This window comes from Chiloscyllium punctatum, chromosome 17, assembly GCF_047496795.1.
Source record: "Chiloscyllium punctatum isolate Juve2018m chromosome 17, sChiPun1.3, whole genome shotgun sequence".
Lineage (NCBI taxonomy): Eukaryota > Metazoa > Chordata > Chondrichthyes > Orectolobiformes > Hemiscylliidae > Chiloscyllium > Chiloscyllium punctatum.
Window position 1 is genome coordinate 66,807,293 of NC_092755.1, and position 23,493 is coordinate 66,830,785.

At 40.7% G+C, this 23,493-nt stretch overlaps 1 protein-coding gene across 3 annotated transcripts in view; it reads left to right on the forward strand.

Moving 5' to 3' along the window:
* Positions 1–277: 277 nt before the first annotated feature.
* rbm19 (RNA binding motif protein 19) overlaps positions 278–23,493 on the forward strand; it is a 246,526-nt gene continuing 223,310 nt past the window's right edge. The window contains exons 1-3 of one of the 3 annotated variants that reach the window (XM_072587340.1): positions 278–493; positions 10,583–10,765; positions 14,190–14,318. In XM_072587340.1, coding sequence (XP_072443441.1) covers positions 458–493; positions 10,583–10,765; positions 14,190–14,318 — 348 coding nt within the window. In that variant the 5' untranslated portion in view covers positions 278–457. Of the gene's footprint in view, positions 494–626; positions 797–947; positions 966–10,582; positions 10,766–14,189; positions 14,319–23,493 lie in introns of those variants that run through there. The other 2 variants (XM_072587341.1, XM_072587342.1) reach the window with 2 other exon arrangements.

Below are 23,493 nucleotides of genomic sequence, written 5' to 3' on the forward strand. Positions count from 1 at the left end.
ACAAATTCTTTCTCTTTGTACTGTTGCTGCCAGACCTGCGGAGTTTCTCCAGCACTTTGTGCTTTCCTTTAAGATTTCCAGCATTCACAGCATTTTGCTTTAGTGCCAGGGCAGAATTCTGCTGGAGACCCATTCTAGAAACACCCGGGGTGCATGCATGAATGACTGCTCCTGAGGGGAGCCAGTGAGCCCTTTAACCGTTTTGAACTGAAGATTGCGCGAGGAGGGTTTGGTCCCTCGCTGCTTGCCGTCGTGCCTGCCGCAGGGGTTTCTGGGAGGAGGCGTTCGCGTGTCGGGCCCGGATTTCCCGACTCGCGCCGACTGTGACCGTTGGAGAGAGCGCGTGAGGAGCTCGTGGTTCAGAATGGGGAGGGAGTAGGGAGAAGGGAGAAGGGAGAAGGGAGAGGTGGGCCTGGGTGAGTGCGCTAGGACCCGGGGAGAGAGAGCGGGCTGCGAGATGTCCCGGCTCATTGTGAAGAACCTGCCGAGCGGGGTAAGTCCAAGAGGCCGGGCGGGGGGGGGTGGAGGTGTACCTCGCATCCTTCTTGTCTCTCTTCTCCACCCCCCCCCCCCGTGACGGTGAAACCCAAACCTGAACAACATGCAGGAGCTGACTACACCGGGCAGAGAGAGCCCTGTACGCTGTCAGATTGTTGCACCTTTCTCCCCCGACGCACGCACCCAGTGTGCTGCAGAAACACATCAGAGGGTGCTTCTCTCATTGACCTCTGTGCCGCCGTCGCCGCTGCTCCTCTTTCACCCGACTAGGGACTGTGGTCATCTGCCCCCAGCACAGGTCCATAACTTGCCCAGTTGGTTGTACAGAGCTTACCGATGAAGAACTTTTGCCCGAAATGTCGATTCTCCTGCTCCTCGGATGCTGCCTGACCCCGCTGTGCTTTTCCAGCACCACACTCGAGTCTTGACTGTTAAGAGATTACTGCGGTTTACTGTTCTGCGGAAAGGTCGCTGCTCCCGAAACATCAGTTCTGTTTCTGTCCAAACGGGACTGTTGCATTTTTTTTTAAACCCCTCGTTTTGGTTTGGTTTGCTTCCTTCCTGATTTGTTATAAATGTGTTGCTATCCCCATTCAAGCGTGATTTGGAGATGCCGGTGTTGGACTGCGGTGGACAAAGTTAAAAATCACACAGCACCAGGTTATAGTCCAACAGGTTTAAGTGGAAGCACACTAGCTTTCGGAGCGACGCTCCTTCATCAGGTTATTGTCACAATCTGAAGGAGCAGCGCTTTGAAAGCTAGTGTGATTTTTAACTTGGTACACCCTATTCAAGCAAGTCTTCTGATACCTGAAGAAGGGTTACTGCACTCATAACTTTAACTGTGCTTTCAGTCCACAGGTCTTGTCTGACCTGTTGAGTTTCTCAAGCAATTGCTGCTTTTGATTCAACTCTTCTGGTTACCTGCGCATTGAATTATTTTCCAGTTCTGTTGCAGTATGTCTAAACCAGGCTGTGCTCTGAGGATTAGACTTTATATCCATATGGATTAAGTTTTCATTAAGTATGAATGAGATACCCTGATTCCTGAAAGATGAAGTGTTATTGTATTATCAATAACATAATTACTCAATCATTAGTTCTGAATAAACTAAATGTCTGAGTAATTGCTGAGTATAACTTCTAATAAGGTGTCTTGGGTCAGATACTACTACCATTATTATGGTCTGAATGCTTTCCTGTATGTTAACTCATGTAACATGTGCCACAAAGACCAGTTGTTCTGACACACTAATAGTATCCCTACTTCTGGGCCAGAAGACTACATGTAATTTGGTCTGTGTGCTTACTGACTTGTGTGTGTATATGTACATGATAACTGACTGAACACATGACACTCAGATTCCATTGAACAGAGTGACTGAAAACAACAACTTTTAGACAAGAATGTCATCAGTTACGGTTGTATGTAACTGTCTTAAATGCACACTGCCTGTCTACTCTGGAATCTCTGCTTTAATACAGCATCTCTTTAAAGAATAGAAATGTTTTTCCAAACCTATATAAGTGTAGACATAGATACACTATTACATACATTCAGGTTAGCATTGGCATGGATGACGTGACCAGATTTTGTTCTCATGCCATTATCACAACTTGGTCTGTGTTATTGCTCATGACAGATGGATGTACATCATTTATTGCAGGTGCACAAGTGTTAGCTGAGATGATAACTTCAGTATCCAAGTTGTCATCCTGTATGATAGGTGGTCTGTTTTATGCAGTTTGAATATGTTGCCTGTTTCTTGATAGGACTGAACCATCGCTTATTAAAATGTCATGGGACCTAGGTTGGACACACTGACCTTGTAACTTTCTGCAGGCCCCTTCATTCGTATGAAAATCTTGAAATTTTCTGCTAAGTCTTGGTTGAAGTTGGGCTAACTGCATGCTCATAGATCATGCTTTTGTCCCATTTGGCTGGGGGGTGGGGGTGTGAGTTTGGGAGAGGTGAACTGAGTGAATCTGCCTTTCAAACATGAATTGTCAGTGAGGGTAAATTATTCCCTTTAGTGACACATATACTTAGCATGGTCACCTGAAAATCTTAGTAAAATGCTTCCTGTGGATTATCATGGATTTTTCTGTGTGTACAGTGCATTCTGCAAGACTGTTTGGCTGAGGATAGTGAGGAGAAGAGGTATGTGTTGAACACGTCCTTTCCTGCACTGACTTTGGAAGGGCGCACTGGTGAAATGTGTATTGTTATCAGACACAATTTGTTTATGAACACTGAGCACACTGAATATAGCGGTCAACATGTCAATACTGTTGCACTAGTATCTTGGATTTGTCATATAAAGGGGAATTTAGTGAAAGGTACAGTTAACAGTGTAATTGTGTTTTTGGTCATGGAAAATATTCGACAGGCAATCTTACATCATGATACATGAGGAACCTTAAGTTGGATGATAGGTTCTCTCAATAGTTGGGGTTGATTTTGTTGGTATGTTTCATGCAACTTGATTAGTTGATCAGTCTTTATTAATGCCGGGCCAGTAAATGAATTTATGCATCAATTACTTGTTTTTTTTGTGTCCTCATGTGACGTGTTTATATAGTCTTGCATGTCTTGACATAATTTGAATTGCCACTTATCATCTTTAAAAATTAAATTCACAGAGTCCTAATTTGTCTCTATCACCAGAATGAGCTTGTTCATCCAGGGACTTGTAGGATGTGTTCAGGCCCACCTGGTGCTGATGAAGTTACAGCTGGCCATCATCTGATATAAGCTTGCTGAATCTGTTCTGCTTGGTTGTGGCCAAAATGATTGAAATTGTTGCTGAGAGTATCTTCAATAATATCCATTTGTATATCGAAAATAATATATTTGTTTTTAGTTGAGCTTGGTAATCAGTGAAGAGTATCAGGGCTAGTTATTTGGGAGTCTGGTTTGTTGTGTACTTCTAAATTGTGCACTCAGACTGTCACAAATAATCATTGGCGTGTACTTCACATGCTTTCGATGGATCATTTCTAACAGTTTGTGATTGTTATGAACAATGAAGTACTTGTTCAGTAGTTACCTGTGAAACATATATTTCAAAAACTAGAACATGAGTTTCTCTCTGTGTTGAAGTAATTTGCCTGAGCTGATGTAAAAATATTAGAACCAAATGTAGTGGGTTTGCAATCCTGTGACAGACATGCCTAAAGACCTTTTATTGGATGTATCTACTTCTGATGTGGTAAATATTGAAGAAGCATAATATAGAAGAACACGCTTGCTAGGATGATAGAGCACTATTGAGAGATTGAAAAATGTGCTGGTGATCTTCCAGTCAGCACGTGATTTTTTTTTGTAGAGAAGACTCAAAGAAAAGATAACTGGTTGTAAAATTCGGGATGATGGGAGATCAAAATTGAAGAGACTGAGACCCCATTGTAAATCATCTTTGTCTAGTGGTGTAGGCATGTTCTGTACATCTTCGGTTTTGGTGGTATCATGTCTAATGTTTGTTGACAAGTAGATTGAAATAAAGGAATCAAGTTTGTTCATGTTGACTTTACATTTTGAAAACGAGACTAATTCCTTGCCATTGTCATGAGTTGATGGAAATTTGCACCATCAACATGTTTAGTTTTTCTAAGGATTGCAGTGTCATCTGCAATAAAGAGGCAACCTGGTGGATTCTTGATGATATAATTCACATAATCCTGTTGAGAGTAATCTAAGGAAATGATATCTAGTGAAAGATGTCCTAAAAATGTTCACTTTCTATGACTTTGCTGAAAGATAAAATCATAGAATCCCTACAGTGTGGAAGCAGGCCAATTGGCCCATCCAGTCCACACTGAACCTCTGAAGAGCATCCTATCTCTGTAACTCTGCATTTCCCATGGCTAATCCCCCTGGCCTGCATAATCCCTAGATACTATGGGCAATTTAGCGTGGCCAGTTCACCTAATCTGCACATCTTTGGACTGTGGGAGGAAACCTGAGCACCTAGAGGAAACCCACGCAAACAGGGAGAATGTGCAAACTCTACAGGCAGTTGTCTGATAATGAAATCGAACCTTGGTCCTTGGCGCTGTGAGGTGGTAGTACTAACCACTGACTTGTCATGTTGTTCCTATGTATGAACTAATATCCCTTCTTAGTGTTGACTTAGAAAAATAAATATATCTGATAATTATTTGCTTTGGAGCTAATTGTTCAGAGCACAAGAAATTAGAATTGTCTGTCAGTCTGATGCTCAACATCTGGATGATGTAATTTTGTACAATGGAGTCCAATTCCAGTTTGAACTTTACTTGAATGTGAATGTTGCATTTGCAGGAGGATAAACGATGTGTTAGGCATTGTCTTTTAAAGTTGCTAATAATGTAAAACCTGTCTGGGTAAAGGTTAGTCAGGTTATGGTTAGACTCGATGTTGTGGTTTAGAATCTTTTGTGTTGTAATTGATGTGTTTGTTATCTCATGGATTGTAATAATACATCAATCAGTGCATACTTATGGACGAATCATAGGTTCTGTTGTCGAGCCAATGAAAAAGGTTTCGGGTGTCCATTGTGAGGAGCTATATTGGCATTGCAGACAAATAGTGTTACTGTATGGGATGTCAGACTCATTGCAAGCATTTAGCTCGTCCATGGACTGCATCTCTGGTAAGATACATAAAAAGATGATATTTGCACTAGCATCACTGACGTTCTTGGCATATGGTGTGTAGGTTGACCATTCTTTTTTGGGTATAACTCTTGAATAGAGCTTCAGCTTTTTTGTCAGCATCCATGCTGTGTGAGAAATTGGTCATATGGACACATGACAGGGGTCAGTAAGCAATGATGTTATAGTTACTTCTTGGACTTTGTTGACATGGGTGGAACTTTGGAAATGCTCTTGATACTGTTCCTTCCTTGACTCTGTCATACACTGCTCTGAAGTTGTGTGTTGCACACTTCAGCGCAATGTCCTCTTGTATATGTCACAAAATTCCTGGCAATGTCTTGTGGGTAAGATGAGCCGCATCTCAGAAAGGAATTCTGACTTGGACAACAGTAGGTGCTTTAAAGTCAAGCACCTGAAACTTTTGCTGGCTTACAGCAATTGCTGTGAGCATGTGTTCTTCTGTCTGTGTGTGAATGGCACATGCTTTAGGTTTGTCTAGAAGATTTGTATATCTTGAAATTGACTTTTTTTTTTAAGCCGTCTTTTTTTATCAGTGATTTGTTGATCTGGGGAAATATAGATTTCTTCTTTCTTGAACTGAAATTCTGACAAAATGTTAATGTAGTGTTAATTCATCCTCAGCTGTTTACTTTTCATCTTTCTTATTCTGCTTTGTTTTGTTGGCTTCTCTCTGTTTTGTTCTCCTGTTGGTGCTTCTGAGGTTGCCTACTTTCTGTTTCTTTCTTTTGCTGGAAATTGTTCGGCAGTGCTTATGTGTGGCGTTCAGACCAATGTATATAAGAACAATATCGTGTGTGTTTTCTTCTGGTTTCATTCTATTTCTGCAGTATAAAAATGGTGTAGCTGACTGGCAACTATTTACAGGAAAGGTCTTAACAATGTATGTAAATTTTTAAAAAAATGCTTTTAGCTGCATGTTGTTTTCAGATCGCATTGCCAATTTGGGAGTGTCTTGGTCCTCTTGCAAGCTGCCACCATTTATATTGGACAAATCTTGGCTTTTTTTTGAAGTGAGCAAATGTATTCACAACTGTTTCTTCATTGTGATTGACATACTTAAATACTGCTTTCAGTTTGGTGGCTTTGTAGACTTTAGCACTGAAGTTGTGTGGATAATCCGTCATGACTTTTTGGAAAAAAAATTTTCACAACTGCCACTGCTGCTGTCATCAGCTGGCTGCACTAGCTAGTTATTGCTGTTAGCTGCCACCAGTTTGTAGTGTCCATTTGCTGTCACCATGTCACATTCTGATGGGTTAAACATCACTGACAGTAAAATCTGATCTGAGCGCTTTTCTCTTTATAACAAATATCAAAAAGGCTGGGTCGTTATGGAGCCAGATATTTTGACATTTATTAAATATGCTGGTTAAATTGCTATATTATCTAGATTTTGTGCTTACTGACTTACTGTTATATTACATATATTTAACTGATTGGATGCACTACATTGATGACTTCAATACTGGATCGTCAGTTATCCCCATTTCAAACAAGTATGCTATTTTGGAAAATGTAGGGGCTGATGGACACTCAGGAGTACGTAGCACGAACAGCCAACTTTCTGGTATTGAGACTGGCTCTAATGTAATGAGAGGAACGTCAGGTTCCAAGCGATCGATTGTGTTAGAGGACTCTCTAGTCTGAGGTACAGACACGTTTCCATGGCCAGCAGTGAAAAATCAGAATGGTGTGTTGCTTTCCTGGTGCCAGGATCAAGGATGTCTCCGAGACGGTGCAGAATGTTCTCGGGGCGGGGTGGTGTGGAGAGAAGGACCAGCAGGAGGTCATTGACTCCAATGTACACAATGACTAGGAAGGAAAAGGTTGAGATTCTGAAGGGAGATTATAGAGATTTAGGCAGGAATTTAAAAAGAAGGTCCTTGAGAGTAGTAATACCTGGATTACTCCCAGTGCTACGAGCTAGTGAGGGCAGGAATAGGAGGATAGAGCAGATGAATGCATGACTGAGGAGCTGGTGTATGTGGGAAGTATTCACATTTTTGGATCATTGGAATCTCTTTTGATGTAGAAGTGACCTGTACAAGAAGGACAGATTGCACTTAAATTGGAAGGGGGCTAATATACTGGCAGGGAGATTTACTAGAGCTGCTCGGGAGGACTTAAACTAGTAAGGTGGTGGGGGTGGGACCCAGGGAGATAGTGAGGAAAGATTTCAATCTGAGACGGGTACAGTTGAGAGGGTAAAAACAATGACTGCAGATGCTGGAAACCAGAGTTTAGATTAGAGTGGTGCTGGAAAAGCACAGCACTTCAGGCAGCATTTTCCTGCTCCTTGGATGCTGCTTGAACTGCTGTGCTTTTCCAGCACTACTCAGTTCTCAACTGTACCAGAGTTTAGATTAAAGTTGAGTCAAACAGTCAGGGCAGGCAGGGACAAAGCAGAGAACAAGGTAGGGTTGATTAAATTAAACTGCATTTATTTCAATGCAAGAGGTGTAACAGGGAAGGCAGATGAACTCAAGGCATGGTTAGGAATGTGGGACTGGGCTATCATAGCAATTACAGAAACCTGGCGCAGGGATGGACAGGACTGGCAATTTAATATTCCAGGATACAAATGCTACAGGAAGGACAGAAAGGGAGGCAAGAGAGGAGGGGGAGTGGTGTTTTTTTTGATAAGGGATAGCATTACAGCTGTGCTGAGGGAGGATATTCCTGGAAATACATCCAGGGAAGTTATTTGAGTAGAACTGAGAAATAAGAAGGGCATGATCACCTTATTGGGATTATATTATAGACCCCCTAATAGTCAGAGGGAAATTGAGAAACAAACTTGTAAGGAGATCTCAGTTGTCTGTAAGAATACTAGGGTGGTTATGGTAGGGGATTTTAATTTTCCAGACGTAAACTGAGACTGTCTTAGTGTTAAGGGTTTAGATGGAGAGGAATTAGTTAAGTGTGTATAAGAAAATTTTCTGATTCAGTATGCCGATGTACCTATGAGAGAAGATGCAAAACTTGACCTCCTCTTGGGAAATAAGGCAGGGCATGTGACTGAGGTGACAGAGTGGAAGCACATTTGGGCCAGCGGTTATAATTCTATTAGTTTTAAAATAGTGATGGAAAAGGATAGACCAGATCTAAAAGTTAAAGTTCTAAATTGGAAGAAGGCCAATTTTGATGGTATTAGGCAAGAACTTTTAAAAGCTGATTTGGGGCAGATATTCGCAGGTAAAGGGGCAGCTGAAAAATGGGAAGCCTTCAGAAATGATAACCAGAGTCTATACAAAGTATATTCCTGTTAGGGTGAAAGGAGGGTTTGGTTAAGAAAAAGAAGGAAGCATATGTCAGATATAGACAGGATAGATCGAGTGAATCCTTAAGTATACTCCTACTGCCTTTATACTCTAAGAGGGAAATCAGGAGGGCAAAAAGGGGACATGAGATAGCTTTGGCAAATAGAGTGAAGGAGAATCCAAAGGGTTTTTACAAAAACATTAAGGACAAAAGGGTAACTAGGGAGAAAATAGGGCCTCTCAAAGATCAGCAACACTGCCTTTGTGTGGAGCCGCAGGAGATGGGGCTGATACTAAATGAGTATTTTGCATAAGTATTTACTGTGGAAAAGGATATGGAAGATATAGAATGTAGGGAAATAGATGGTGACATCTTGAAAAATGTCCATATTATAGAGGAGGAAGTGCTGGGTGTCTTGAAACACAGAAAAGTAGATAAATCCCCAGGATCTGATCAGGTGTACTCTAGAACTCTGTGGGAAGCTAGAGAAGTGATTGCTGGGCCTCTTGCTGAGATATTTGTATCATCAGTAGTCACAGGTGAGGTGCCAGAAGACTGGAGGTTGGCTAATGTGGTGCCACTGTTTCATAAAGGTGCTAAGGACAAGCCAGGGAACAATAGACCAGTGAGTCTAATGGGCAAGTTGTTGGAGGGAATCCTGCGGGACAGGATGTAGATGTATTTGGAGAGGCACGGACTGATTTGGGATAGTCAACAGGTTTTGTGCGTGGGAAATCATGTCTCACGAACTTGATTGAGTTTTTTGAAGAAGTAACAAAGAGGATTGATGAGGACAAAGTGGTAGATGTGATCGATATGGACTTCAGTAAGGCAATCGACAAGGTTACCCATGAGATACTGGTTAGCAAGGTTAGATCTCATGGAATACAGAGAGAACTCGGATCCAACTCATTTGGATACAGAGCTGGCTGAAAGATAGACAGAGAGTGGTGGTGGAGAGTTGTTTTTAAGACTGGAGGCCTGTGACCAGTGGAATGCCACAAGGATCGGTGCTGGGTCCACGAGTTTTCATCATTTATACAAATGATTTGGATGTGAGCATAACAGGTATGGTTAGTAAGTTTGCTGATGACACCAAAATTGGAAGCGTAGTGAACAGCGAAGAAGGTTACCTCGGATTACAATGGGATCTTGATCAGATGGGCCAATGGGCTGAGAAGTGGCAGATGGAGTTTAATTCAGATAAATGTGAGGTGCTGCATTTTGGGAAAGCAAATCTTAGCACGACTTATACACTTAATGGTAATGTCCTCGGGTGTGTTGCTGAACAAAGAGACCTTGGAGCGCAGATTCATAGCTCCTTGAAAGTGGAGTCGCAGGTAGATAGGATAGTGAGGAAGGCGTTTGGTATGCTTTCCTTTATTGGTCAGAGTATTGAGTACAGTAGTTGGGAGGTTATGTTGCGGCCATACAGGAGATTGGTTAGGCCACTGTTGGAATATTGTATGCAGTTCTGGTCTCCTTATCTGAAAGATGTTGTGAAACTTGAAAGGGTTCAGAAAAGATTTAGAAGGATGTTGCCAGGGTTGGAGGATTTGAGCTATCGGGGGAGGCTGAACAGGCTGGGACTATTTTCCCTGGAGCATCGGAGGCTGAGGGGTGACCTTATGGAGGTTTACAAAATTATGTGGGGCATGGTTACGATAAATAGACAAAGTCTTTTCCCTGAGGTGGGACAGTCCAGAACCAGAGGGCATAGGTTTAGGGTGAGAGGGGAAAGATATAAAAGGGATCTAAGGGGCAACGTTTTCATGTAGAGGGTGGTATGTGTACGGAATGAGCTGCCAGAGGAAGTAGTGGAGGCTGGTACAATTGCAACATTTAAAAGGCATTTGGATGGGTATATGAATAGGATGGGAATATGAATACGAAGGGTTTGGAGGAATATGGGCCGGGTACTGGCAAGTGGGACTAGATTGGGTTGGGATATCTGGTCGGCATGGATGGGCTGGACCGAAGGGTCTGTTTCCATGCTATACTTCTCTATGACTCTGTAACTGCCATGTTTACCTATCTTTATGGTCTGGAATCTATGCAACGGTGCAGCAATTGCTGTGTGAAATAATCTAGGACGAGAGAATCAGTATTCCAAAGGCATGCCTTAATTTGATTTATGTGTTTGTGTTACTTTTACATTTTCCAGATGAAGGACGAGCGTTTTAAAACACTATTTGGTGCCTTTGGAACATTAACAGATTGCACGTTAAAGTTCACAAAGGATGGAAAATTTCGAAAGTTTGGATTTGTTGGCTTCAAAACAGAAGAGGAAGCACAAGCTGCTTTAAAACACTTCAATAAGAGCTACATAGACACTTCCAGAATTGCTGTAAGTATTCTGCAGTATGACCTTATTTCAAGTCATAAGTTCTTTCGCAGTTACATAAATATTGTCATAATGTTGTTTGTGGAAAATCTCCCAAGACTTCTCTGTAAGATACTTTTGGAAGAGATGTTTAGAAATTCATACAAATTGTTGATTGCTATCTTGATTAGGTGTTAAGTGACTGCAGATTTCAACACTTTTATGCCATAGTTAACTGGATTATACAATATATTTACTACTTTGCAGTTGGCATTGACAGATTTCATTAATTTAATTTGGGGACTGACAGGATTATTTGTTTACCATTGAATCATTTTCAGCTTTTAGAATGCTCAATTTTTTTCTCGAGTTTGATGATCTTTATGTTTGTTTCCTTCATTTCTAATAACTTTAATTGGAAATAATATTCAAATAACATATTTTGATGCAACATTGTGACAACATTGATGCACTTTATCTGTACTTTTTTGATTCGATTCGATTTCCTACAGTGCGGAAACAGGCCTTTTGGCCCAACAAGTCCACACAGACCCTCCAAAGAGTAACCAACCCAGACCCATTCCTCTACTCCCTTCTAATGCACCTATCACTATGGGCAATTTAGCATGGCCAATTCAGCTGAACCACACATCTTTGGACTATGGGAGCAAACCGGAATACCCGGAGGAAACCCACGCAGACACTGGGAGAATGTACAAACTTCATGCAGACAGTGGCCTGAGGCTAGAATCGAACCCAGGTCTCTGGAGCTGCGAGGCAGCAGTGTTAACCACTAAGCCACATGCCATCCATTGAGTTAGTTTAAAAAAATTCCTGCTCCAAACAGGTGTCTTCCACCAGTGTATGCTGGAAATTTGACTGTGTTTATCTGTTCCATTTAAATTGCCTAGCACTTGTCTAACAACACGAGTGTTGCTTACCATTTCTAAGCCCAAGTGTGGATGTTGTCCAGTCCTTGTTGCATATGGGCTACAGTAGTATCTAAGGCATTGTGAATGATGCTAAACATTGTGCAATCAGGAGTGAGCATCCCTACTTCTTAATTTATGTTGGAAGACAAAACCAAGTTTTGCCATTGAGGGAACAGTTTAGGAATTAGGTAACTGAGGAGTACAATATACAAGACGAAGAGGGGCTGAAGGCCCTTTCAAGTGTGTCTGTGTGCATGGAAATAGAAGTCACATATATGGCTATTTTGATCAGATAGGAATAGAACTGTGTGGGTGTTTTGAGGATGGACAGTGCAAAACAGCCAGCAGAAGATATTGGAATGTTGACTTTCTTGAATGGTATAGAGGAATTGGTGAGGGCAAAAGCTAACAACATGCTGCAGCCACAATCACAAGGGATGTTGTGGGTATTTGTTTATACTCTGTAATTCACACTGGACTATTGTTTCAAAATATCTTAGCAAAACGTTGCTGCCCATATTTAATCCTGTTGGCACCTTAGTTGAATTAATCTTTCAGAAATGCATTCTCCAACAAAGTGCAGTAGCCTAGTTTTCTCCATTATTGTAGATCTTAATGAACCTAGATGCATTGTGTATAGTGGTATTTTTATTGTGCAAGATTTCTAAGGGTTCCTGTTACTTCTGATTTTGGAATGACTGGGTTTGGTTTAATTCTAATTTAGTTACATAATTAACAGATCCTGAAAATAAAATCCCCCTAAAAGTTGATGGAGAATCTTTTCTGATGTCTTGGCAAATTTATCCTTAGCACTGAAGTCCAGCAAAAAATACATTAGAGAGACAGTTTGTTTCAAGTGTGAAACATGGGTTTGTTGAAAATGGTATAAGCTGGATATGTACATAAGAAAGGAAAAGAGAAATATGTTGATCGGATTAGGTAGGAGGGATATTGAGCAAAAAGCACAGCCTGAACAGGCTATTTCTGTGCAGGAGCCTATGTGGATTCAATTTTCAGTGGCTTTTGGGTTGATGAAAATTGAAATGCGAGTTCCAATTGTTTAAAAAGTGCACTTCAAACACCCAAAAATATATTGTGTGGTATCACTACATGCTAAAGGTAGAGAGAATGTTTGGTGGGTGAAAGTGAGCATTGCAGATGCTGATGGTGTTTGTTGCTGTTTAGTGGTCCAACTGGCCACCACTGTTACTTGTGCAAGCTAATTCATGGTTGTCTTGATTGGAATTTAATTTTCCAGCCTTCTTTCCTTTGAATTAATCTGTTCACTTAAACCCATTTTTCTTCTCTTTGGAGATCAAATGGCAACTTGTTGGTTGAGGAATATTGGAACTCTTTGATGCTTATTTGCAGTATTACTGAATAACTGGAGTGGGTTGTATTCTGGGCATAAGGGGATTTAAGTGACTGGTTAGTTTGGAAAAGAGGTTGTTCACTGCAGTTTAAATAATGATTTTCAAAATCATGAGGAGCTTATACAGAATAGATAGGGCTAAACTGTTCCCATTGATGGGAGGGTTGACAGCCAAAGAAAATCAATATAGGCTGATTGGCAAATCAACTTGAGGGGACATGAATACAAACATTTTTTTAGGCATCAGTTAGCTGGGATCTGCAATTAACTGCCTGAGGGTATGTTGGATGCATTTTTGAATTGTCAAATTGAATAAGCACCTATAAGACCATAAGACCATAAGACATAGGAGTGGAAGTAAGGCCATTCGGCCCATCGAGTCCACTCCGCCATTCAATCATGGCTGATGCGCATTTCAGCTCCACTTGCCAGCGTTCTCCCCGTAGCCCTTAATTCCTCTAGACAACAAGAACCTATCAATCTCGGCCTTGAAGACATTTAGCGTCCCGGCTTCCACTGCACTCCGTGGCAATGAATTCCACAGGCCCACCACTCTCTGGCTGAAGAAATGTCTCCGCATTTCCGTTCTGAAATGACCCCCTCTAATTCTAAGGCTGTGTCCACGGGTCCTAGTCTCCTCGCCTAACAGAAACAATTTTCTAGCATCCACCTTTTCAAAGCCATGTATTATTTTGTACGTCTCTATTAGATCTCCCCTTAATCTTCTAAACTCCAACGAATACACCTGAAGGGAATAAATTTGCAGAGCTACAGGCTGAAAGCAGAGGATTGGGATTAGGAGCATTGATCGTGTGGACAGCCAGTATGAACCTGAAGGACTGGATTCTATGATTCTATAAAAAGAACAGTTGCTTTTACAGTATCCTCAGTTAAAAGTGAAAGCTGTAGGAATGGTCAATTCTCTTAATTAACTGTCTAATTTGGTCATGTTTGGTACATTGGATTGTCCATTTGGTTATATACACATAGGAAGGAAGCATGATTTATGAAATCTGCTCTTGTAGCAAGTACATGAGAATTGATGAAATCTTGAAGTTTCACTCTTGTTGTCAATAGCATGTGAAGTCTATGTTTTACTATTGCAACTTGTAACAACCTCTAACAGAATCAATGCATTTTATAGGTGGAGTTTTGTAAGTCATTTGGGGATCCAGGACTGTCCAGACCATGGAGCAAACACTCGCAGAGGAATCAGGCTGGGCAAATTCCAAAAAAGACAAAAGAACAAAGTTGCAAAAGTGAAGGACCAAAGGTAAAAGCCTACAACAATGTGGCAGAGGAAGAGGCCTTTTGGCCCACCTTCAAGTTGTGAGAAATAAGTGTTTTTTAAAATTGAGTGACTCAGACGTGCTTGAATTTATTGCTAAGTATTCAATTTTTAAAACATTCAAAATATTTATTTACAATCTTTTAATTAGTATCAATTACTGTTTGCTGTGAATTCTTTAAATTTTAGATTTAGAATATAAAACAAATTTATTACAACAAAAACAGAAATTACTGAAGAAACTCAGCAGGTCTGACAACATTTGTGCAGAGAAAGTAGAGTTAACATTTCAGGACTTAAAACATTAATTCTGCTTTGTCTCTATTGACTGCTGAGTTTCTCCAGCAATTTCTGTTTTCGCTTTGGATCTTCAGTATCTGATATTTCTTGTTTTATTTTCCTATTTATAATATATACAGTTTTTGATTACCATTAAGAAATAGCTATTTGAAATCACTGACAAAGCATATTATGTTTTTTCATGTTAATCTGTTAACGTTCTTTAGTGAAGTTATGCTGGATTTTATTCGTGGCTTCCCACAAACCATAGAAATACATTATATCATTCCAATGTTTATTTTTCAATCTTGTTAAGGTTGGGGCTAGCTGATTGATAAGCATGCAGATATATTTTGTCGAGAGAGAAAGTGTGTATATACAGAGAATTTCAGTATTAAGAATAGAAAGCTTGCAAAAAAATTTCTTTATCTAGAAGTTCTGCACAAAAGTTGATTTGGTGGCAGAGATCTTTACATTTCATATAACAAAATTGAATTATGTATCAAAATGATACTTTTTCTATCTTACATGATCTAATCACTGTTAGCTAAATTCCTACTAGTATCTGAAACCAAGTTTGTGTCTTACTCTATTATAATTTAATTTAATTTCATCTTAAGTTTTGTAACACACCAGCAACTTGCCTGAATTCATCTTGATATAAATTATTTTTGCTTTGCAAAAATAAAAAAAAGTATTTTTTAAACATGTAAATTTATGTAAATAGTGATCTGCAGTATTTTGAGGTGTATTGTAACATCTTTCCAACTTCTATCATTTATTACTAGTATCTAGGAATCCACTGATCTCTAACTACAGAACATTAATACCATCCACATGACAATTATTTTCTGCTATTTTAGAATACCCTGATCATATATTGTGGCAAACATCCTTGTAAAATTGGGGGGAAACTTCTACACTTTGAGGTCTGAGTGCCATTGTTGACAACTTCAGTACAATGTGGCTTCTTTTATGAAACTAAGTCATTGATGGAATGAGATGAAAGTATTGAAATAGCTTTATTGGCTGGTTTCAGTCTATTCAAACTTCATCTATTAAAGTGCACTCCTGTTAAATTCTTTTGGGACTACTCAGTTGTGTTCGGCATCAAAATTGCAATTTGTAATTTCAATTTTGTAGGGATTAATATTCACCTTAATATCTCTTATTCTCCACTATTAAACCTTCTACAATACCAATTACTTGAAATAAAATTGAAAGAAAAGTTGTTTTAATATATTTTGAATTATATTTCATGTCCCACAAAACCTTTTTTAAGCTTTGTACATTTTGGGATTATAATAACTATTGTTCATTACTTTTGAAAAGGAAATGTTGGGAAGTCCTCAGCAGAGTGGGAATGCATCATGAGCTATTGAAACAAGTCAGGAGATAGCAGAAGTTCTGTCCATAGACATGTGATCCTCCAATATACAAGTTGAAATTAGCCAATATAATGTCCTTATTGAAAAAGGGAAAGAGAAATAAACCAGTATATGTTGAATGTAAAACCACAATTGATTCATAATGCAACTGCAGAAGGCTTGACAGACTGAGCAGCATAAGACCATAAGACCATAAGACATAGGAGTGGAAGTAAGGCCATTCGGCCCATCGAGTCCACTCCGCCATTCAATCATGGCTGATGCGCATTTCAGCTCCACTTGCCAGCGTTCTCCCCGTAGCCCTTAATTCCTCTAGACAACAAGAACCTATCAATCTCGGCCTTGAAGACATTTAGCGTCCCGGCTTCCACTGCACTCCGTGGCAATGAATTCCACAGGCCCACCACTCTCTGGCTGAAGAAATGTCTCCGCATTTCCGTTCTGAAATGACCCCCTCTAATTCTAAGGCTGTGTCCACGGGTCCTAGTCTCCTCGCCTAACAGAAACAATTTTCTAGCATCCACCTTTTCAAAGCCATGTATTATTTTGTACGTCTCTATTAGATCTCCCCTTAATCTTCTAAACTCCAACGAATACAACCCCAGTATCCTCAGCCGTTCCTCATATGCTAGACCTGTCATTCCAGGGATCATCCGTGTGAATCTCCGCTGGACACGTTCCAGTGCCAGTATGTCCTTCCTGAGGTGTGGGGACCAAAACTGGACACAGTACTCCAAATGGGGCCTAACCAGAGCTTTATAAAGTCTTAGTAGTACATCTCTGCTTTTATATTCCAACCCTCTTGAGATAAGAGACAACATTGCATTTGCTTTCTTAATCACAGACTCAACCTGCATGTTTACCTTTAGAGAATCCTCGACTAGCACTCCCAGATCCCTTTGTGCTTTGGCTTTATTAAGTTTCTCACCATTTAGAAAGTAGTCCATTCCTATATTCTTTTTGCCAAAGTGCAAGACCTCGCACTTGCTCACATTAAATTCCATCAGCCATTTCTTGGACCACTCTCCCAACCTGTCTAGATCCTTCTGTAGCCTCCCCACTTCCTCAGTACTACCTGCCTGTCTACCTAACTTTGTATCATCGGCAAACTTCGCTAGAATGCCCCCGGTTCCCTCATCCAAATCATTAATATATAATGCGAACAGCTGTGGCCCCAGCACCGAACCCTGCGGGACACCGCTCGTCACCGGCTGCCATTCTGAAAAAGAACCTTTTATCCCAACTCTCTGCCTTCTGTTAGATAGCCAATCCTCAATCCATCCCAGCAGCTCACCTCGAACACCATGGGCCCTCACCTTGCTCAGCAGTCTCCCGTGTGGCACCTTATCAAAGGCCTTTTGAAAGTCCAGATAGACCACATCCACTGGGTTCCCCTGGTCTAACCTACTTGTTACCTCTTCAAAAAATTCCAACAGGTTTGTCAGGCATGACCTCCCTTTACTAAATCCATGTTGACTTGTTCTAATCAGACTCTGCTCTTCCAAGAATTTAGAAACCTCATCCTTAATGATGGATTCTAGAATTTTACCAACAACCGAGGTTAAGCTGATTGGCCTATAATTTTCCATCTTTTGCCTTGATCCTTTCTTGAACAAGGGGGTTACTACAGCCATCTTCCAATCGTCCGGGACCTTTCCTGACTCCAGTGACTCTTGAAAGATCTCAACCAATGCCTCTGCTATTTCCTCAGCAACCTCTCTCAGAACTCTAGGGTGTATCCCATCGGGGCCAGGAGATTTATCAATTTTAAGACTTTTTAACTTTTCTAGCACTATCTCTTTCGTAATGGCAACCATACTCAACTCAGCCCCGTGACACCCTTTAATTTTTGGGATATTACTCCTGTCTTCCACTGTGAAAACTGACGCAAAGTACTTGTTAAGTTCTCCTGCTATTTCCTTATCTCCCATCACTAGGCTCCCTGCATCAGTTTGAAGTGGCCCAATGTCTACTTTTGCCTGTCGTTTGTTTCTTATGTACTGAAAGAAACTTTTACTATTATTTCTAATATTACTCGCTAGCCTACCTTCATATTTGATCCTCTCATTTCTTATTACACTCTTTGTTATCCTCTGTTTGCTTTTGTATCCTTCCCAATCTTCTGATTTCCCACTGTTCTTAGCCACTTTATAGGATCTCTCTTTTTCTTTAATACATTTCCTGACTTCCTTTGTCAGCCAAGGTTGTCTAATCCCTCCCCGGTTAATCTTTCTTTTCTTGGGAATGAACCTCTGTACAGTGTCCTCAATTATACCTACAAACTCCTGCCATTTTTGCTCTAGTGTCTTCCCGGTTAGCCTCTGCTTCCAGTCTATTTTAGTCAGTTCCTCTCTCATGCCCTCATAATTACCTTTATTCAACTGTAACACCATTACATCAGATTTCGCCTTCTCCCTTTCAAACTGCAGACTGAACTCTACCATATTATGGTCGCTACTTCCTAAGGGTTCCCTTACTTTAAGATCTTTTATAGAGTCTGGTTCATTGCAAAGCACTAGGTCCAGAATAGCCTGCTCTCTTGTGGGCTCCATGACTAGCTGTTCCAAAAAGCCATCCTGTAAGCATTCCATGAATTCCCTTTCTTTAGATCCACTAGCAACATTATTTACCCAGTCCACCTGCATATTGAAGTCACCCATGATCAATGTAACCTTGCCTTTCTGACATGCCTTCTGTATTTCCCGGTACATGTTGCGTCCCTGGTCCTGACCACTGTTAGGAGGTCTGTACACAACTCCAATTATGGTTTTTTTGCCTTTGTGGTTCCTCAATTCCACCCACACAGACTCCACATCATCCGACGCTATGTCATTCAATACCATAGATTTAATTTTGTTCTTAACTAACAAGGCAACTCCACCCCCTCTGCCCACCTCTCTGTCTTTTCGATAAGTCGAAAAACCATGGAGGTTTAACTGCCAGTCCTGACCACCCTGTAACCAAGTCTCTGTGATGCCTACTACATCATAATCATTCACTATTATCTGTGCCATTAATTCATCGGCTTTGTTATGAATGCTACGAGCATTCAGGTAAAGTGCCTTAATGCTAACTTCCTTATTAGAGATGTTGTAAGTCATATGTCCTAAGTTATCTTTGCTTTTTTCTGCATTCTCAGTCTGCCTCAATTTTAAATCCGCCTGGAAACATGCTATCCTGCTGCTTATCTTTCCATTTATCTCCATACTCCCTGTCGCTTTCACTTTCCCTTCCCCCCAACTCAGAAGTTTAAAGTCCTACTGACCACCCTATTTATCCTCTTCGCCAGAACATTGGTACCTGATCGGTTCAGGTGGAGACCGTCCCAACGGTACAGATCCCCCCTGTTCCAAAACTGATGCCAGTGCCCCATGAAGTGGAATCCCTCTTTCCCACACCAATCCCTTAGCCACGTGTTTACACTTCTAATTTTCTTGTCCCTATGCCAATTGGCACGTGGCTCGGGCAGTAATCCGGAGATTATGACCCTTGAGGACCTGTGCTTCAATTTCCTGCCTAGTGCTTCGTAATGCCCAAACAGGTCCTCCACCCTAGTCTTGCCTATGTTGTTGGTACCAACGTGGACCACAACAACTGGATCCTCCCCCTCCCGCTCCAATATCCTTTCAAGCCGGTCAGAGATGTCTCGCACCCTGGCACCGGGCAGGCAACACACCATGCGAGACATATTGGAAAATAAGTCCTGTAGTTTTAAAGTTTATATTGTAATGAATTGACAACCAAGTGGTATTTTTAACTTAAATTAGTTAAGTGCAAAGTGTGCATTTTTAAAGAAAAATAAAACAAAGAATTGGGGGATAGTGGTAATGTACCTTTTATTAAGACATTGAGAAGCATAAATGATCAAGTAGCCTTAGGGTTCTATACGCAATACCCGAAGAATGCAATTGCAGTTGGAAAACGCAGTGATGTTTTGACTTGTATAAGTACAGGTGTGGCCCTGATTTTGCTGGAGTGCAGGCATTCCAAGGCATACCTTGTTTGTTAGATTTGCTTGTGTATATTTCTATATGTTTCAAAAAAAATCTTTGTGCATAGTTTCTAGTGTACAGGCTGTTGTGAAATACATGTAAAAATGACTGAAGAGAAGGATTAATTAGTGTTGATGAATTCAGGGTCAAACTGGATACAAAATTAAAAAATAGAAACAGAAAAGAAAAAGTAGAATTGAGTGTGAGGGAAAAAGTGACAAAGGAAATGTAAGAAATTTTTTAAACTTCAAAAATAATTCATAGCCTAGTTCGTAACTTAGTAACTACTGATCAAGCTTTCTTACCCAGCCAGTAACAACCAACAATTTTGAAAAGGGTACTTCTGTTAGTTCTGTTACTTCTGTTACTTCTGTTAGTTGTGAGACTTAACTTTCTTTGGCTCCAAGTGCAACAATTTCTTGAAAATCAGAACAAGGTGGAGCAGCAGAGAGCACTTGCACACAGCTAAAGAGAAAATAGCTGATTTCAGTTAGCAACTTGTAATTTTAAATCCTTGGAGCATTTCTTTCTTACTACAAGCACCTGTTCAAATTGCATATGAAGAGCAGAGTGTGTAATTTGCCTTTTGACTTCTTTTTTCATCAAACTTTGGCTAACGGTAAAGATGTACTGATGAACTTGTACAAATCTACAGCATTCTGTATTCCATTTGGGAAACCCAGGACCACGAACGTCAATAAAAGCAAACTACATAGATGCATCAAAATGATGTCCAGAAAAACTAGGGTTCAGAAAAGATTTACCAGAATGTTGCCAGGAACGGAGGGTTTGAGTTATAGGGATAGGCTGGAAAGATTGGGACGTTTTCTCCCCTAGAAAATAGGAGGCTGAGGGATGACCTTATAGAAGTTTTTAAAATCATGAGGGGCATGGATCAGGTGAATAGCACCTAGGGTGAGTGAGTTCAAAACTAGGTAGCATTTTTTTTTTAAGTTGAGTGGAGAAAGATTTAAATGGACCTGATGGGCAACATTTTCAGAGGGTGCTTTGAGTGTGGAATGAACTGCCAGAGGAAGTGGTGGATGCGAGTATAGTTACAATGTTTAAAAGACATTTGGATATGTACAAGAATAGGAAAGGTTTACAGGAATATGAACCAAATGCAGGCAAGTCGGACTAGTTTAGTTTGGGAAACTTGGTTGGCACGGAGGAGTTGGATCGAAGTGACTGTTTCCGTGCTGTACGTTTCTATGACTCCGAGTCTATTCTGATTATAATGCCAAGTCAGATCCTAGAATAAAATCTGGCTCGACAGATCATATTTCAAAATTTTGTTAATTTGATGGTTATATCATCGAAACATAGTTACATGAGGTTGCAGATGTTTCTTTAAAAAAATAAACAAACCAGACTATTTTAAAAAGACCTTAACACAAAATTCAAACCAAACTTTCAATCTGTTGTTCAACACTATCTATTATGGAAACACCAGTCCAGAGAAATCAACTGGATCTCAACTCTTAGAAGTTCTACTTAGCTCAATCCTTCCAGGTACTTTCTTGTGTACCATGGAGAAAATGTTAGTTCTTTTCCAAGTCTGCTGCCATATACTTTTCACAAATCTGAGAAGAACTTTATTTTAGTTCCATTACCTTTCAGATTTATATTCAAACTCACCTGGCCTGGAAGCTTTGCAAACCAGACACTTTTGCTGGGATGACTGGCTTCCCTTGAAAAGAGCTGTGGAAAACATCTACTGGGAGAGAAACTTAAAACTTGCTTGAGGGTGCAACTCTGATGTTCTCTGAACTAAACTAAACTAAACTTGCTTCTGATCTCAATTTCTGACTCTTTGGTACTGAACTGAAAACAAATCTTAAAGGTATTTACTGTATCTATTAAACTTAACAGTTATAGAGTTTTACAGGATGGAAAAAAAAGACCTAACATTGTTGGTATAGTCAACAGTGAAGAAGGCTATAGAAGATTATGAAGTGATCTTGATCAGTTGGGCTAATTGGGTTGAGGAGTGGCCGATGGAGTTTAATTTGAATAAGTGTAAGGCATTGCAGTTTGGTAAAATAAACAAGGTTAAGACTTGTACAGTTAATAGTAGGTTTCTAGGTAGATTTGTAAAACAGAGAGACCCAGGGGTTCAGGTACATAGTTCTGTGAAAGTTGTGTCACAAGTGAACAGAGTGGTAAAAAGGAGTTTAGCACGCTTGTTTTCATTGCTCAGACGATTGAGTATAGGAATGGGAATGCCATGTTGTGGTTGTACAGGATGTTGGAAGGCCAGGTCTGGAGTACTGTGTACAGTTCTGGTCACCCTGCTGTAGGGAGGATATTACTAAATTGGAGAGATTAGAGGGATATGGGCCAAACGCAGGCAAATGAAACTAGTTTAGTTTGGGAAACCTGGTCGGCATGGACGATTTGGACAGAAGGGTCTGTTTCTGTGTTGTATGACTCTCTGTGCATTCATGTGCCTTTTTGCTGTAAATTCATTTTCCAGCACTTAGTCTGGAATCTTGCATGTTATGGCATTTGTAGTGTTCATCAAAATACATAGTAAATGTTGTGATGGTTTCCATTTCTATAATTCTGAGGCAATGAGCTTCAAATACCCACAACAGTGGGCGTGATGACCTAGTGGTATTGTCACTTGACTATTAATACAGAAACTCAGATAGTATTCTGGAGACCCATGTTTGGATCCTGCTGAAACAAATGGTGAAATTTGAATATAATAAATATCTGGATTTAAGAGTCTAAGAAACCATGAAGCTGTTGACTGTCAGAAAAACTCAGCCACTCAGTTGTATCAGCGATGTAAAGTCTCAAAAGAGAATGAAACTGGATAGACCACTTGGGAGCACAGGAAATGACAATGACCACAAACAGCCCTGTCAACCCTGGAAGATCATCTTTCCGAAAATCTGGAGGCTAGTGCCAAAATTGGGTGAGCTGTATCACAGACTAGTCAAGCAACAGTCTGACATTGTCATACTCACAGCTTGCCACTTTAGAGACCTGTGTCATACACCACTGTCAGTATCCCTGGATAAGACCAATCCCACTGATCAGGCGGGCTGGCAGAGATGGTGACACGGTACAGTCGGGGCTGGGGGGTTGCCTTGGGAGTCTCATGGCATCAGGTCAAAAGTGGACAAGAAACTTTGGTAGAGGTGTACAGCATGGCAACAGAAACTTCGGTCCAACCCGTCCATGCCGACCAGACACCCCAACCCAATCTAGATCCCCCTGCCAGCATCGGCCCATATCCCTCCAAACCCTTCCTATTCATATACTCATCTATATATAGAACATAGAACAATACAGCACAGAACAGGCCCTTCGGCCCACGATGTTGTGCCGAACATTTGTCCTAGCTTAAGCACCTGTCTATGTACCTATCCAATTGCCGCTTAAAGGTCACCAATGATTCTGACTCTGCCACTCCCACAGGCAGCGCATTCCATGCCCCCACCACTCTCTGGGTAAAGAACCTACCCCTGACATCTCTCTTCCCCCCCCCCC